A 14,783-nucleotide genomic window follows, 5' to 3' on the forward strand; every position below is an offset into this window, starting at 1 on the left:
ATTGCGACTCCACTTTGTCTCTGTACTGACACTTTGCCTGTTTGATTGCCTTGCGGAGGGAATAACTACACGGTTTGTATTCGGCCAAGGCTTGTTAATGACGAGCTGTCCTCATAGGAGAGTTATAGGCAGAGACAAGTCCAGCACACAGACAGGACCAACAGCTGTACAGAGACAAACTACACTACAGGTAAAAGTCGAATGGTGAAATGAGTCTAACATTTAATACCCCAGAAAATGATATCAGGAGAGTGTCCTGGGTTTGACAGGGAGTGGGGATGGTGTTACAGAGGTAAGAGAGAAGACACTCCTGGGATGTTTCGCACACGAGGCATGACGTCATTTGTTTTGGCTGGCTCTCTAATCCTGTGATGTGTGCTAAAACCTGCCAGGCATCCACCACTGTGCTGCCTGTGCAACCTGTGTGTGTGTGTGTTCCCATGTGTTACTCCACTATGAATCCTCTAATTGGCTGATTGAAAGTGAACCTGCCTGACTGTACATTTTCCATTACCATTTCTAAATATAGCTCAGTGTCAGTACACTGACTGACTGACTGACTGTGAGCCATTGTTGAGAGTCCAGAGAGAAGCTGAATTTGGCGCGGCCTGCCACCAGAACGCACCACTGATTACACACTCCCATGAGGATCTCATCACAAACATTAATTAACACAAAGCATACAGTACATGATACTGCATCCATAATGTCAAGAATCTGTATCGGTTTATGTTATATACACAAAAATTATATTCGCTTCATCTGTTTTATTCTGTATTGTTTGTTGACCAGGATGTTAGTCAGGCTGTAATTATGAGATTGGTCAGAGTAGCCAGGGACATGAGAGAGGGCAAACATCCTGATAACATCTAGTGTATGTAAAGGCATCCCTCTGCCCTCTCCCTGGATGTCCTACAGTATAGGACTGGGACGTTACGGGGCTCAGCATGCCAAGCTTTGATGTCATCACATTTCCCTGCAGACAACCACGATAAGACCAGGTACTGTATGATTCAGATCGCCCCCTGCCCTGTATCCATGGAAAAAAAACACAGGGGCAGACGAATAACGTGAGCAGGAGAGAAAAAGATGATCTGTTTTTCTCTCTCTCCTTGCTGTCAGAACCAGCTGTCAGAACCAAGACACAGACAGGAATTTAGAACAAAGACACTCAGACTGTATTGGTTCTTCAAAAGGACATCCAACATCATATGATGGATGTGTTTTCAGAGTGGGGACAAAGCCTCTGTCCCCAGGGTGTGGTTATCTATGTGGTTATGAGGGTGGGAGGGTTTTGGGAGTTAAAAAGGAGAGTAAAGCGATAAGATAGAAATGTTCCTTGAGCTTTGCATCCTAAGACCTTATGCCATGTAATTACTACAGTGAAATAACAGAACAGTAGTAGAGCTGAAGAAGTAGACCATTAAGCCAACAGAGCAGGGCTACGTGTTGAATCTCCCATTGCACTTCAAACAGGTGTCATCATGTAGGGTGGTCTGTCGGTCTCAGCCATCCTACCATAGACCTGCACTGCATTAATAACCCACTGAGTTACAGTGTATAAACACAGACCAACATCCTGGTTGCTACCTGTCTGGTGTGTGTGTGTGTGTGTGTGTGTGTGCTTACATGTACAATACAGTAATCTTTTCCATATAGAGGACGCACACCCAATTCAAATAAATCCATCTCAATGTGACTACTTTGACATTCCCTCTCTCAGACACAGCTGTCTCCTATTTGCCAGGATCCAGCCGCATATGGAGATACAGTGTGAACTTCAACACACAGATTCTTGGCATTCTTTAACAGAGTGTTATTCTCCAGCCATCTAAACCAGAACTATGCTACTACAGGCCTCTCCTTTTTCCTGACACCAGGTCAACGTCCTAGTCCACAGACTCTCACCAACACAACTAGCTACCGTCTTCTGTGGAGGGGACTCTTCACTGACTCCAGATCAGATCCTGACTGTTGGAGTGCTGTCAGAGCCTTGTCAGCACATTGTTTTGTTTATGCCTGTAGTGGCAAGTTAATTTCTTAAGGGTTAAGGAATGCTAATTAAACTCTACAGCAGCAACTATCTGACCCAGTGTAGAAATCAATGAGAGGGAGAGAACATACTGTATAAGAGACCTTGTCAGAGACACACACAGTCACTCCATTGTGTTGAAATCGTTTTATATATTGAATGAACACACTTAATGATGTGGCCTTCACACGTTCTGTTCACAGACCCCCATTCAACTTCAGTTTAAAAGGCCGAGGCTTGACACCAACTGAGAGCCAGAGTAACAATGACAGCAGCAGAGAAAAGTTGCCTACAATGACATCCCATCAGTGTTGAACTGTCCTCAGATCAGCTACAGGGGACAACTCTGCAACATGCCCTAATAGCCCTTATGTCTCACCTGTCCCCTCAGGTCAGCTGTTCACTCAGGTTCACTCAGTCCCATGGGTGCAGTTAAGCTGCTACTCCACCTAGTCCCATGCCTGTAGAGTAGTTTAGATGTTACTCCACCTAGTCCCATGCCTGTAGAGTAGTTTAGATGCTACTCCACCTAGTCCCATGCCTGTAGAGTAGTTTAGATGTTACTCCACCTAGTCCCATGCCTGTAGAGTAGTTTAGATAATACTCCACCTAGTCACATGCTTGTAGAGTAGTTTAGACGTTACTCCACCTAGTCCCATGCCTGTAGAGTAGTTTAGATGCTACTCCACCTAGTCCCATGCCTGTAGAGTAGTTTAGACGTTACTCCACCTAGTCCCATGCCTGTAGAGTGTAGTTTAGATGCTACTCCACCTAGTCTCATGCCTGTAGAGTGTAGTTTAGATGCTACTCCACCTAGTCCCATGCCTGTAGAGTGTGACGTTACTCCACCTAGTCAGTGCTAACAGCTATTGTCAAACTTTCAACTCTCCACATCCCCTTTAAAATCCGTAAGCAGGCACAGTGTCGTCCCACATTCCTCTCTCACTGAGTCTGAGGGATCCATGTCTCAGAGCCAGGTAAGAGACACACATAGTGGACCATGTGCTGTTTGCCACAGTCAGCATCCCTTGGCCGGCCTTACTGTGTCTCTACTCCAGACTGATTCTGCAGTGTAGCCTACACAGAGCTGACTCTATTTGCTGCATTGTGGATTCACTAACGTCCTCATTGATGTGCTCAGCAGTTAGTCAATTAGTCGCTCTGGAGGTTCACTGCCACCTACCCATCATTGAGCTCTCTACAAACCCAAACACTACACCACCACCCAAACGCTACATGCCACATCACGCTACCACCACCCAAACGATACACGCCGCCACCACCACCCAAACACTACACGCCACCGCCACCACCACCCAAACGCTACACGCTACCAGCACCACCCAAACGCTACACGCTACCAGCACCACCGAAACACCAGCACCACCCAAACACCAGCACCACCACCATCCAAACACCAGCACCACCCAAATATCAGCACCACCATCCAAACACCACCCAAACCACCCAAACACCACCACCATCCAAACACCAGCACCAGCACCACCCAAACACCAGCACCACCCAAACACCAGCACCACCCAAACCAAACACCAGCACCACCCAACACCAGCACCATCCAAACACCAGCACCACCAGCACCACCCAAACACCAGCACCACCAGCACCACCCAAACACCACCAGCACCACCCAAACACCACCCAAACCATCCAAACACCAGCACCACCAAAACACCAGCACCACCAAAACACCAGCACCACCAAAACACCAGCACCACCAAAACATCAGCACCACCAAAACATCAGCACCACCACCAGCCAAACACCAGAACCACCCAAACACCAGATCAGAAATCCAATAAGAGACAAGGACAGGAAACTCATCTTCCATTTAAACAATAAAGAAGAAGTAAAAATAGAAAGCAGACTCACCATCCAACAACGAGGGGTTAAACAATGGTCTGTCATTATTGCCATCCAAAGTCACAGCTGCTGTTTTCTCCTGAAAGAGAAAGGGATAGTTCATAAAAACGCTTTTCCAATTAATGGTATTTGCCAGATGTGATTCAGACTGAATTTCAGCCAGGCTCAAGGCAATTCCCCACCTGGGATTTCAACCAATGCCTCAAGCCAACATTCAACTACTACTCTCTCTCTCCATGTCTCTCCCCTCCTCCTTTGTCTTCTCCCCGTCTATCCCCCTGTTTCTCCTCCTAATAACAGGATGCTCAATTTCTCTCACACGGTTATAGACCTTCCAGGCAAAGAGCACGCAGCTAGGAGCTTGAAGTCATTCCTGCTCCTTCCCTCCTCCCTTCATCAGACACGAGAGAGAGAGAGAGAGAGAGACAGAGAGACAGAGAGAAAGTTATGAAGATCTTCACAGTGACTTTGGTTGAGGAGTTGGTTGGGGGGGTTGGGAGGATTATCAGTAATTATCAAAGACCAACTGGAACCTATAGGATTACTAGAAAGTGGAACAAGATGAGGCCTCTTGCTCCTCTTCTTCTTCCTCCAACTCTTCTGCCCCAGTGCTGATCTGAACCAGAGGTGCACACTTCACAGACCATGTGATTTCCCCTCAGGAGAATCTCAGGAGGAATACTGCAATGGATGAACTCATAACAACAAGCTTTAATCTATATCCATATATGAATAATATTTCAACACTTCCAGGAATCTGAGAGGAAATATTATTGGACCATGGAGACTGTAGGCCTAAATAAGTGACTGTTTCTAGTGTTCTAAACCTGAGGGTTCTCTCATAGGAGAAGGGCAAGTATGTCCTCCTTGTCCCAATGTTGAAACCCAGAACTCTGTTAATATGAAGAATGACAGTAGGAACCACCAAGGCAACATAATCTATCTTCTCCATGGCTCCTCTTACTTATGTCCTGAAAATGTATCCTAGTCCACCTGAGGGATGAGAATGTCTGGAGCAGACAAGCAGAGAACTGCATCCCTGGGTCTGTGATGTGTCATGACCATTGTTTTCCAGGGGAAAATGTTGTTTTTCCTTCAGAGTGTCCGGGTATGCATGGTAACTACAGAGTGTCTGGGTGTGCATGATAACTACAGAGTGTCTGGGTGTGCATGGTAACTACAGAGTGTCCCGGGTGTGCATGATAACTACAGAGTGTCTGGGTGTGCATGATAACTACATAGTGTCTGGGTGTGCATGGTAACTACAGAGTGTCTGGGTGTGCATGGTAACTACATAGTGTCTGGGTGTGCATGGTAACTACAGAGTGTCTGGGTGTGCATGGTAACAACAGAGTGTCTGGGTGTGCATGATAACTACAGAGTGTCCGGGTGTGCATGATAACTACAGAGTGTCCCGGGTGTGTATGATAACTACAGAGTGTCCCGGGTGTGTATGATAACTACAGAGTATCCGGGTGTGCATGGTAACTACAGAGTGTCCCGGGTGTGCATGGTAACTACAGAGTGTCCCGGGTGTGCATGGTAACTACAGAGTGTCCGGGTGTGCATGGTAACTACAGAGTGTCCGGGTGTGCATGATAACTACAGAGTGTCCGGGTGTGCATGATAACTACAGAGTGTCCGGGTGTGCATGATAACTACAGAGTGTCCGGGTGTGCATGGTAACTACAGAGTGTCCGGGTGTGCATGGTAACTACAGAGTGTCCGGGTGTGCATGGTAACTACAGAGTGTCCGGGTGTGCATGGTAACTACAGAGTGTCCGGGTGTGCATGGTAACTACAGAGTGTCCGGGTGTGGAATGAACTAGTAGTAATGTAGTATTGGCAGAAAGAAAGCAAAGGGATTAGATGATTGATGGAAAAGCCATACCTGTGTAAAGCATTGATATCAAATGCTCTTGAGCTCGGAAGTGTGTGTGTGTGTGTGTGTGTACTCATGCTATATCAGACGCCTCTGTGCTTAAATCTACTCCCACAGTCATCAAGAGCAGGGAGAGAAGGAACAAAGGGGAATAGAGAATGTTCTAGCATTTGTGGCTGGTAAAGCCATTGAAAGAGGGCTGATATCCTCCGTTCTCCTTCTGTTGTCCTCTCCTCTGTCAAGCCCCTGAGACATAGAAGCACAGGCTGCTAGGGCAGGGGTCGGCAACAGGCGGCCTACAAGACTGTAAAATCCACAGGAATTTGTTCCCAGGAATCTGTTCCCAGGAATCTGTTCCCAGGAATCTGTTCCCAGGAATCTGTTCCCAGGAATCTGTTCCCAGGAATCTGTTCCCAGGAATCTGTTCCCAGGAATCAGTTCCCAGGAATCAGTTCATGTATTCCCAGTACTAAAAGAAGAGACTTATGTGATCGTGTCTCAATGTAATCAAGGTATGAAAATATTGTTCATTTCAAATACCATCTCTTTTTGGATGTGGTCAATTTGCAGTGTACAAATTCATCAGTTATTATGTTTTGGTCCCCCGACCATCGACTCACAAAAATGTTCCCGCAGATGAAACTGGTTGCGCTAGGGCACGTTCCAAAGTCATTCCACGGAGGGTCGCGTGTCTGTGGGTTTTCGCTCCACCCTTGTACTTGACTGATGAATCAAGGTCACTAATTAATAAATAAACTCCCTCACCTGGTTGTCTACAGGTCTTAATTGAAAGAAAAAAAGAAAAACTCACAGACACTCAGCCCTCGTGGAATGAATTTGACACCCCTGAGGACTCTATGGTCCCTGTCTGGACCTCTGTCTCCAACCAACATTGTAACAAGACACATTCACATTCACTCACATGTGATTGTCTGGGTTCAAATCCTCCTGAAGATATTTATAAAGTATAAGGGATGAACAAAGATATCCCTCAATAACCTGATAGTGCTAATTTCATTTGTCCTGAGATTGATACCAGACAGTCCCACCCTCTTCAACACTTTCTCAATATCTCTCAAACATTCTCTAAGAGGAAAACCTTCCCCCCTCTTCCCAAATACTGGCAGCTTGTTAATATGCGCCCAGGAACTATTCTTTGATTGGCTGAGCTCACTTCCTGTAATTATAAGGGAGGAAGTCGGGGTGAGAGGGGTCGCAGCTTGCTAAACTTAGCCCTGCGGACAGACCTAGATCCAGACCCATGACTACCCGGTGTGTGTCTCTCTATAGGGGAGTCCATAGGTTTAGGTTTTTAACTCAAAGGAAATAGGAGTAACCGGCATATACCTGGAAATCTGTCAAACATTATTTTACATATTATCTCACTTGTGAAACACAGACCCTGCAGTCTTCCATAATCACAGGACTGGTGTGTCTTCAACATCTAGTAGGTTATTTATTGATCACATTTTTAATATCTGTTTTATTTAACAAGGCAAGTCAGTTAAGAACAAATTCGTATTTACAATGACGGCCTACACCAGCCAAACCCGGACGACGCTGGGCCAATTGTGCGCTGCCCCACTCGGTAGCCACAAGGGAGACGACCTTGAGGCATATGGGAGACGACAATCATTCACAGTGACAAACCAAATGTTTTGTTCAACAGATACCTGGCAGGTGCATTGTCATCATCTCTCCTCCCAATATCAATGCATCTCATTTTCAACATCCTGGTTATTACCAGACTGCCCATGTGGCCAGGCCTGTATCACACAGTCGTTTTCACACCGGCACAACTACCATAACAAGACCTCCCAAGACCACCACGTGGGTAAGTTACACACTAAGACACACACTCCGACGCCAGAAACACACAGACCCCAACAGTGAAACACTCCCAGCCTCAGTCTGTGGTAGGTCACAAAAACACAGGCCTGCCAACCACCCTCCAGCCTCCCTCCACATCCCTGTAGGCTATGGTGTTGGTGTGTCTGTGGTGCTGCTGCCAATCCTGGGTGGTAGTGAGATCACTGTGTGGTTTATTCTAGACCACTCACTCAGGCTTCCATCAATGATCCTCTCTGTATTGAATAGGACTGCATGTTATATCCTAAATGGCACCCCCTATATATTATACTACTTTTGACCAGACCCTTATGAGACTTGGTCAAAAGTAGTGCACTACATAGGGAATAAGGTCCCATTTGACACAACATCCGTCTCCAAGATGAAGACTAGTATAAAATTTAAGGCTGTGCATGGATGGTTGCTTTTGGGGTTCTGGCCTGGCCTAACTTCATGAGCTGGAGGCCAGTGATGTTTTTGGTGGTCCACTGCAATGGCCGTGGGGCTGTTGACTTGAGACCCCATCGACTGGTGTATAGTGGCATGGGGTCAAGGGTAATATTTGATTGGACTGAAACCCCATTTAAATACAGTCATGCCACGCCACAATGCTTTGTTCTGTTCACCAGTCTATCGCAGAACTCCACTAGACCAGAGAGACACACATATTTACACACATGTACCCAGTGTGATAGAACAGTACAGTAGGCCAATCTCTTGTACTGAACCCAGGTCCACTCCGTCTTAATGTGTGAGTATACTACAGTATATCTCCCCCCAGGCGCTGAGAAGACTGTACGTCTTCAGCAGCTTGGTTAATGGGGATCCTAATAAATCTAAAATAATGAGCAGTATCAATCCAGGACTCTGCCAGAGGCTGTACTTCAACATCACACATAGTTCATTATTTAGAGACACTTTCAATGAGATAGCTAGCAAGGGGTGTAAGGTCATACTGGGACTATATTAATTGACAGTAAACAATACTTCACAGGTACACCAAAAACACTCATACCCCTCTAGTTATAATTGGTAACATTCCTTGTATCATCAAGAGGAACCATTATAAAGCAGAATTTTCTATGATTACTCTCATAATATTGAAAATCAGAGTTGATCAAAAGTCTTACGGTTTTGTAAAAGTAGCCTTTTGCAAATGTATCCAAATATTAAACTATAATCTTAGGCTATTTGAGAAGTATTTCTCGTTTGAGGTGTATTTTCTAGGGCTTTAGCCTACAGTAAATCACTTGATCTAAAGTGGCATTTGGAGATTTATTGTGTGGCGATAATTGCTAAATGCTGATAAACATCACCGCCAGCTCCTGAAACCTCGGAACCAGAGCAGAGGAAGCAGGCGAATCAGAGTCGGTTGGTGATAGTTCAGGGATGCTAATTTAATTCATCACAGCCGTCAAAAACCTGTGTGTCATGACTGAATTACATGACACGCAAACTAAACACACAATACCAACACTTTTACATTCTGACAGAAGTGAGGATACAAGCTAGCGAACAGAATTGATGCCAGCTAAAACTTCGCGCTTGCTATGAAAACACCTGGTTTTCTAAACAAATTTACCTTTTCCTCGCGTAGAATAGAAGGATTCCGATATGATGGTTTGGTCACAATTATTTAGAGAATTTCGTCTAGGCTTCTTCGTTTTACTACGTTTGTGTTGTGTCGATTTTTAACTTCTCCAAGTGACCGGGCTCTGCATAACATTGGCTACGTTTTCGCCGCCGGGTGTTGGGCTCCCACCTCCGACGTCTTGGAGAAGTACAGTTTGGTCCCCCGCTGCTCTAAGTGTCCCTTTCGTTTCACTTTATCTACGGATGGAAATCTTTATTGCATAATATGCAACCACTTGACATTTTCCCCTATAACTTTTTTTTCAGGCATTGTTTATTCAAAAGGTACATTCTAGTCTGCACTTTTGTAGTGTCATAATGTCATCATTCATTTGAGGCAAGACAGGACACCTGAGAGAAATGTGACCTCCCGTTTCCTTGGAGATCGTCTAGGTGACCGTGTGAGGGGACTCATCTGACACTGAACAATATTGTTACATTGCTGCATCATGTCTGTGTAGCAAAGAAAGGTTGGTTTATTGAACACCAATCATAATATAAATTGGCTTTAAAGCTGTACAAACGTTTTGAGCTTCATCATCTACATATGGGGTATTAATGGAATCAACCAGTCATATTTAGACGTTTTGATCTGGGATCTCTATAGTGACACTATGACAAACAATGAAACCATAAACATAAACATAAAAACACACATGACTGAATCCTTACTACTTTCAAAGACTTTATATGAAATTGTAGTTTTATTTTTTACAAATAGAAGACCAATACACTTGGATTAATGTACTGTATTTCTCAATAAAATGGTGTTCTTCCCACAAAGGTCTAATACAAATCACAATAACACTGACATTGTAGAGATGTAGAGAAAAATGGTAACATTTTTTATTCTGTAGTTTGGATGAGTAACATCGTGGAAAATACGATTGGTAATGGAATGAATTACACCAATAAACACCACACAGGCAAGCATTCATCAGTGGCAGCAAAAGCAAAATGGTGTCTAAGTTTAGGTTAAAAATGTATGGAAATGTAATCCATAAAAATACTTTGAAAAATCAATACAACAATAAACTCAGAAAACCCCTACTGCTAATAAAATAACAGCTGTCTGTCCTGACCGTCTGACTTTGTCAGTAAACCACTCTATGTGCAACTGACCCTAGAAAGCCCAAAACACAGTACATTCCTACGTCCCTCCAGCCCCAATAAATATACTACCAGGATAAATACAGATCTGTCTACAGATTCAAACAGACCAGCAGAGAGAGAGACAGACAGAGACAGATGAGTGGAGAGGGGGGGGGGGGGCCTAGTTGTTTCAACAACACATTATTTTTCAATAAGGTGATAATTGATTTGAATATATCCACTGATTAATGTTAATTTGATAAGGTCCCCATTATATACTAAAATAAGACTTTAATTAGACTAACTACATACATGCTAAGGTATCATATGTAGTGGATTTTCATTTATGAAATAAATTCATGTTGAGGGCTTCAAGAATATCCTGTAGTTAGGTGAACACGTAAGGTAGTGATACTCAAGTAGCAACTGTCATGATGAGCCAGATATGGCCCCGGGCTGTTACTTGATTATCACTACCTTACGTGTTCACCTAACTACAGGATATTCTTGTACTGTATGTAAAGAACATTTCAATCAGATATTTCATGAAAAATCATACCTCCCTTCATGTCAACATACTTTCTCCCATCATGCACTTTGTCTGACTTCAACAAATCTTCAAATATCTAATGAATCTCGGTAGAAAATACACTAGGTACTTTTTCATACCTTCATTTTAGCAAAATATTTTCCCCTTTTATATGGCACAAGCAGTGAATGGTAAACAACACACACAGACATACACACACACACTCACACAAAAAACTCACACACACACACACTCACACAAAAAACACACACACACACACACAGACACACACACACACACACACACACACACACACACACACACACACACACACACACACACACACACACACACACACACACACACACATACATCAGAGAATATGAAATAAAGCTTAACTCCCTATAACCAAACATATGTTAATAAAAGTCATAATCAGGTAAATCAATATTTTAAAACTACCAAAAATATCAACAACTCTGTTCTTCACTCCTGATGGTGGGTCAGATCTAGACTGTATTGGCGTGTTTCTTGCACAGAGCCTTGTCCTTTTTAGAGAAGAAGGCTTGGCCCTCCAAACTGGTGTTGCAGACCTGGAAAAAGACAGACAGAGTACAGTAGTGTCAGTGCTACAACCCTTCAATGTACTCCCCTACTCTCTCCATGCCCCCCTCTCTCTCTCCATGCCCCCCTCTCTCTCTCCATGCCCCCCCTCTCTCTCTCCATGCCCCCCTCTCTCTCTCCATGCCCCCCTCTCTCTCCATGCCCCCCTCTCTCTCTATGCCCCCCCTCTCTCTCTCCATGCCTGCCTCTCTCTCTCTCTCTCTCTCCATGCCCCCCTCTCTCTCTCCATGCCCCCCTCTCTCTCTCCATGCCCCCTCTCTCTCTCCATGCCCCCTCTCTCTTTCCATGCCCCCTCTCTCTCTCCATGCCCCCCCTCTCTCTCCATGCCCCCTCTCTCTCCATGATGAACCCATCTCTCTCTCCATGCCCCCTCTCTCTTTCCATGCCCCCTCTCTCTCTCCATGCCCCATTTCTCTCTCCATGCCCCCCCTCTCTCTCCATGCCCCCCTCTCTCTCTCCATGCCCCCCTCTCTCTCTCCATGCCCCCTCTCTCTCTCCATGCCCCCGTCTCTCTCTCCATGCCCCCTCTCTCTCTCCATGCCCCCTCTCTCTCTCCATGCCCCCTCTCTCTCTCTTTCTCTCTCTCTCTCTCTCTCTCTCTCCATGCCCCCTCTCTCTCCATGCCCCATCTCTCTCTCCATGCCCCCCCTCTCTCTCCATGCCCCCCTCTCTCTCTCCATGCCCCCTCTCTCTCTCCATGCCTGCCTCTCTCTCTCCATGCCCTTTCTCTCTCTCCATGCCCTCTCTCTCTCTCCATGCCCCCCTCTCTCTCTCCATGCCTGCCTCTCTCTCTCTCTCTCTCTCTCTCTCTCTCTCTCTCCATGCCTGCCTCTCACTCTCCATGCCCCCTCTCTCTCCATGCCCCCTCTCTCTCCATGCCCCCTCTCTCTCCATGCCCCCCTCTCTCTCTCCATGCATGCCTCTCTCTCTCCATGCCTGCCTCTCTCTCTCCATGCCCTCTCTCTCTCTCCATGACCCCTCTCTCTCTACATGCCCCCTCTCTCTCTCCATGCCCCCCTCTCTTTCCATGCCCCCCCTCTCTCTCCATGCCCCCCTCTCTCTCCATACCTCCCTCTCTCTCTCCATGCCCCCTCTCTCTCTCCATGCCCCTCTCTCTCTCTCTCCATGCCCCCCTCTCTCTCTCCATGCCCCCCCTCTCTTTCCATTCCCCCCCTCTCTCTCTCCATGCCTCCCTCTCTCTTTCCATCCCCCCCTCTCTCTCTCAATTCCCCTCTATCTCTCTCGCTCTCTCTCCATGCCCCCCTCTCTCTCTCCATGCATCCCTCTCTCTCTCCATGCCCCCCCTCTCTCTCCATGCCCCCCTCTCTCTCTCCATGCCCCCTCTCTCTCTCTCTCTCTCTCTCTCTCTCCATGCATCCCTCTCTCTCTCCATGCATCCCTCTCTCTCCATGCATCCCTCTCTCTCTCCATGCATCCCTCTCTCTCTCCATGCCCCCCTCTCTCTCCATGCCCCCCTCTCTCTCTCTCTCCATGATGCCCCAATCTCTCTCTCCATGATGCCCCCATCTCTCTCTCCATGCCCCCTCTCTCTCTCCATGCCCCATCTCTCTCTCCATGCATCCCTCTCTCCATGCCCCCCTCTCTCTCCATGCCCGTCTCTCTCTCTCCATGCCCCCCTCTCTCTCCATGCCCCCCCTCTCTCTCTCTCCATGCATCCCTCTCTCTCTCCATGCATCCCTCTCTCTCTCCATTCATCCCTCTCTCTCTCCATGCCCCCCCTCTCTCTCCATGCCCCCCTCTCTCTCTCTCTCCATGCCCCCCTCTCTCTCTCTCTCCATGCCCCCCTCTCTCTCTCTCTCCATGCCCCTTTCTTTCTCTCTCTCCATGCCCCTTTCTTTCTCTCTCTCTCCATGCCCCCATCTCTCTCTCCATGCCCCCTCTCTCTTTCCATGCCCCTCTCTCTCTCTCCATGCCTCCCTCTCTCTCTCTCTCTCCATGCCCCCATCTCTCTCTCCATGCCCCCTCTCTCTCTCCATGCCCCATCTCTCTCTCCATGCATCCCTCTCTCCATGCCCCCCTCTCTCTCCATGCCCGTCTCTCTCTCTCCATGCCCCCCTCTCTCTCCATGCCCCCCCTCTCTCTCTCTCCATGCATCCCTCTCTCTCTCCATGCATCCCTCTCTCTCTCCATTCATCCCTCTCTCTCTCCATGCCCCCCCTCTCTCTCCATGCCCCCCTCTCTCTCTCTCTCCATGCCCCCCTCTCTCTCTCTCTCCATGCCCCCCTCTCTCTCTCTCTCCATGCCCCTTTCTTTCTCTCTCTCCATGCCCCTTTCTTTCTCTCTCTCTCCATGCCCCCATCTCTCTCTCCATGCCCCCTCTCTCTTTCCATGCCCCTCTCTCTCTCTCCATGCCTCCCTCTCTCTCTCTCTCTCCATGCCCCCATCTCTCTCTCCATGCCCCCTCTCTCTTTCCATGCCCCGTCTCTCTCTCCATGCCTCATCTCTCTCTCCATGCCCCCCTCTCTCTCTCCATGCACCCTCTCTCTTTCCATGCCCCCTCTCTCTTTCCATGCCCCCCTCTCTCTCTCTCTCTCTCCATGCCCCCTCTCTCTCTCCATGCCTCATCTCTCTCTCCATGCCCCCCTCTCTCTCTCCATGCCCCCTCTCTCTTTCCATGCCCCCCTCTCTCTCCATGCCCCCCTCTCTCTCTCTCTCTCTCCATGCCCCCCTCTCTCTCCATGCCCCTCTCTCTCTCTCTCTCTCTCTCTCCATGCCCCCCTCTCTCTCTCTCTCTCTCTCTCTCCATGCATCCCTCTCTCTCTCCATGCCCCCCTCTCTCTCCATGCCCCCCCTCTCTCTCTCTCCATATCTCTCTCTATACCCCTCTCTCTCTCTCTCTCTCTCTCCATGCCCCCATCTCTCTCTCCATGCCCCCCTCTCTCTCTCCATGCCCCCTCTCTCTTTCCATGCCTCCCCCTCTCTCTCTCCATGCCCCTCTCTCTCTCTCTCCATGCCCCCTTCTCTCTCTCTCCATGCCCCCCTCTCTCTCTCTCCATGCCTCCCTCTCTCTCTCTCTCTCCATGCCCCCTCTCTCTCTCCATGCCCCTCTCTCTCTCTCCATGCCCCCCTCTCTCTCTCCATGCCTCCCTCTCTCTCTCTCTCTCTCTCTCTCTCTCCATGCCTCTCTCCATGCCCCCCTCTCTCTCTCCATGCCTCCCTCTCTCTCTCTATCTCTCTCTCTCTCTCCATGCATCCCTCTCTCTCTCCATGCCCCCCTCTCTCTCTCCATGCCCCCCCTC

General features: G+C 47.6%; 2 protein-coding genes across 7 annotated transcripts in view; both read right to left on the minus strand.

Moving 5' to 3' along the window:
* LOC110536815 (bone morphogenetic protein receptor type-1B) overlaps positions 1-9,446 on the minus strand; it is a 115,996-nt gene extending 106,550 nt beyond the window's left edge. Inside the window, exons 1-2 of the mRNA XM_036937169.2 lie at positions 9,229-9,446; positions 3,926-3,995 (exon numbers count right to left, since the gene is read on the minus strand). The gene's annotated coding sequence lies outside the window, so the exon portion shown is untranslated. The remainder of the gene's footprint in view (positions 1-3,925; positions 3,996-9,228) is intronic.
* A 517-nt stretch (positions 9,447-9,963) lies between these two features.
* Positions 9,964-14,783, minus strand: part of LOC110537156 (PDZ and LIM domain protein 5) — a 112,455-nt gene continuing 107,635 nt past the window's right edge. For all 6 annotated transcript variants that reach the window (XM_036937167.2, XM_036937166.2, XM_036937165.2 and 3 more), the window contains one exon: positions 9,964-11,492. In XM_036937167.2, coding sequence (XP_036793062.1) covers positions 11,409-11,492 — 84 coding nt within the window. In that variant the 3' untranslated portion in view covers positions 9,964-11,408. The remainder of the gene's footprint in view (positions 11,493-14,783) is intronic.

This window comes from Oncorhynchus mykiss, chromosome 12 (genome assembly GCF_057628025.1).
Source record: "Oncorhynchus mykiss isolate SJ-2025 chromosome 12, ASM5762802v1, whole genome shotgun sequence".
Classification (NCBI taxonomy): Eukaryota; Metazoa; Chordata; class Actinopteri; order Salmoniformes; family Salmonidae; genus Oncorhynchus; species Oncorhynchus mykiss.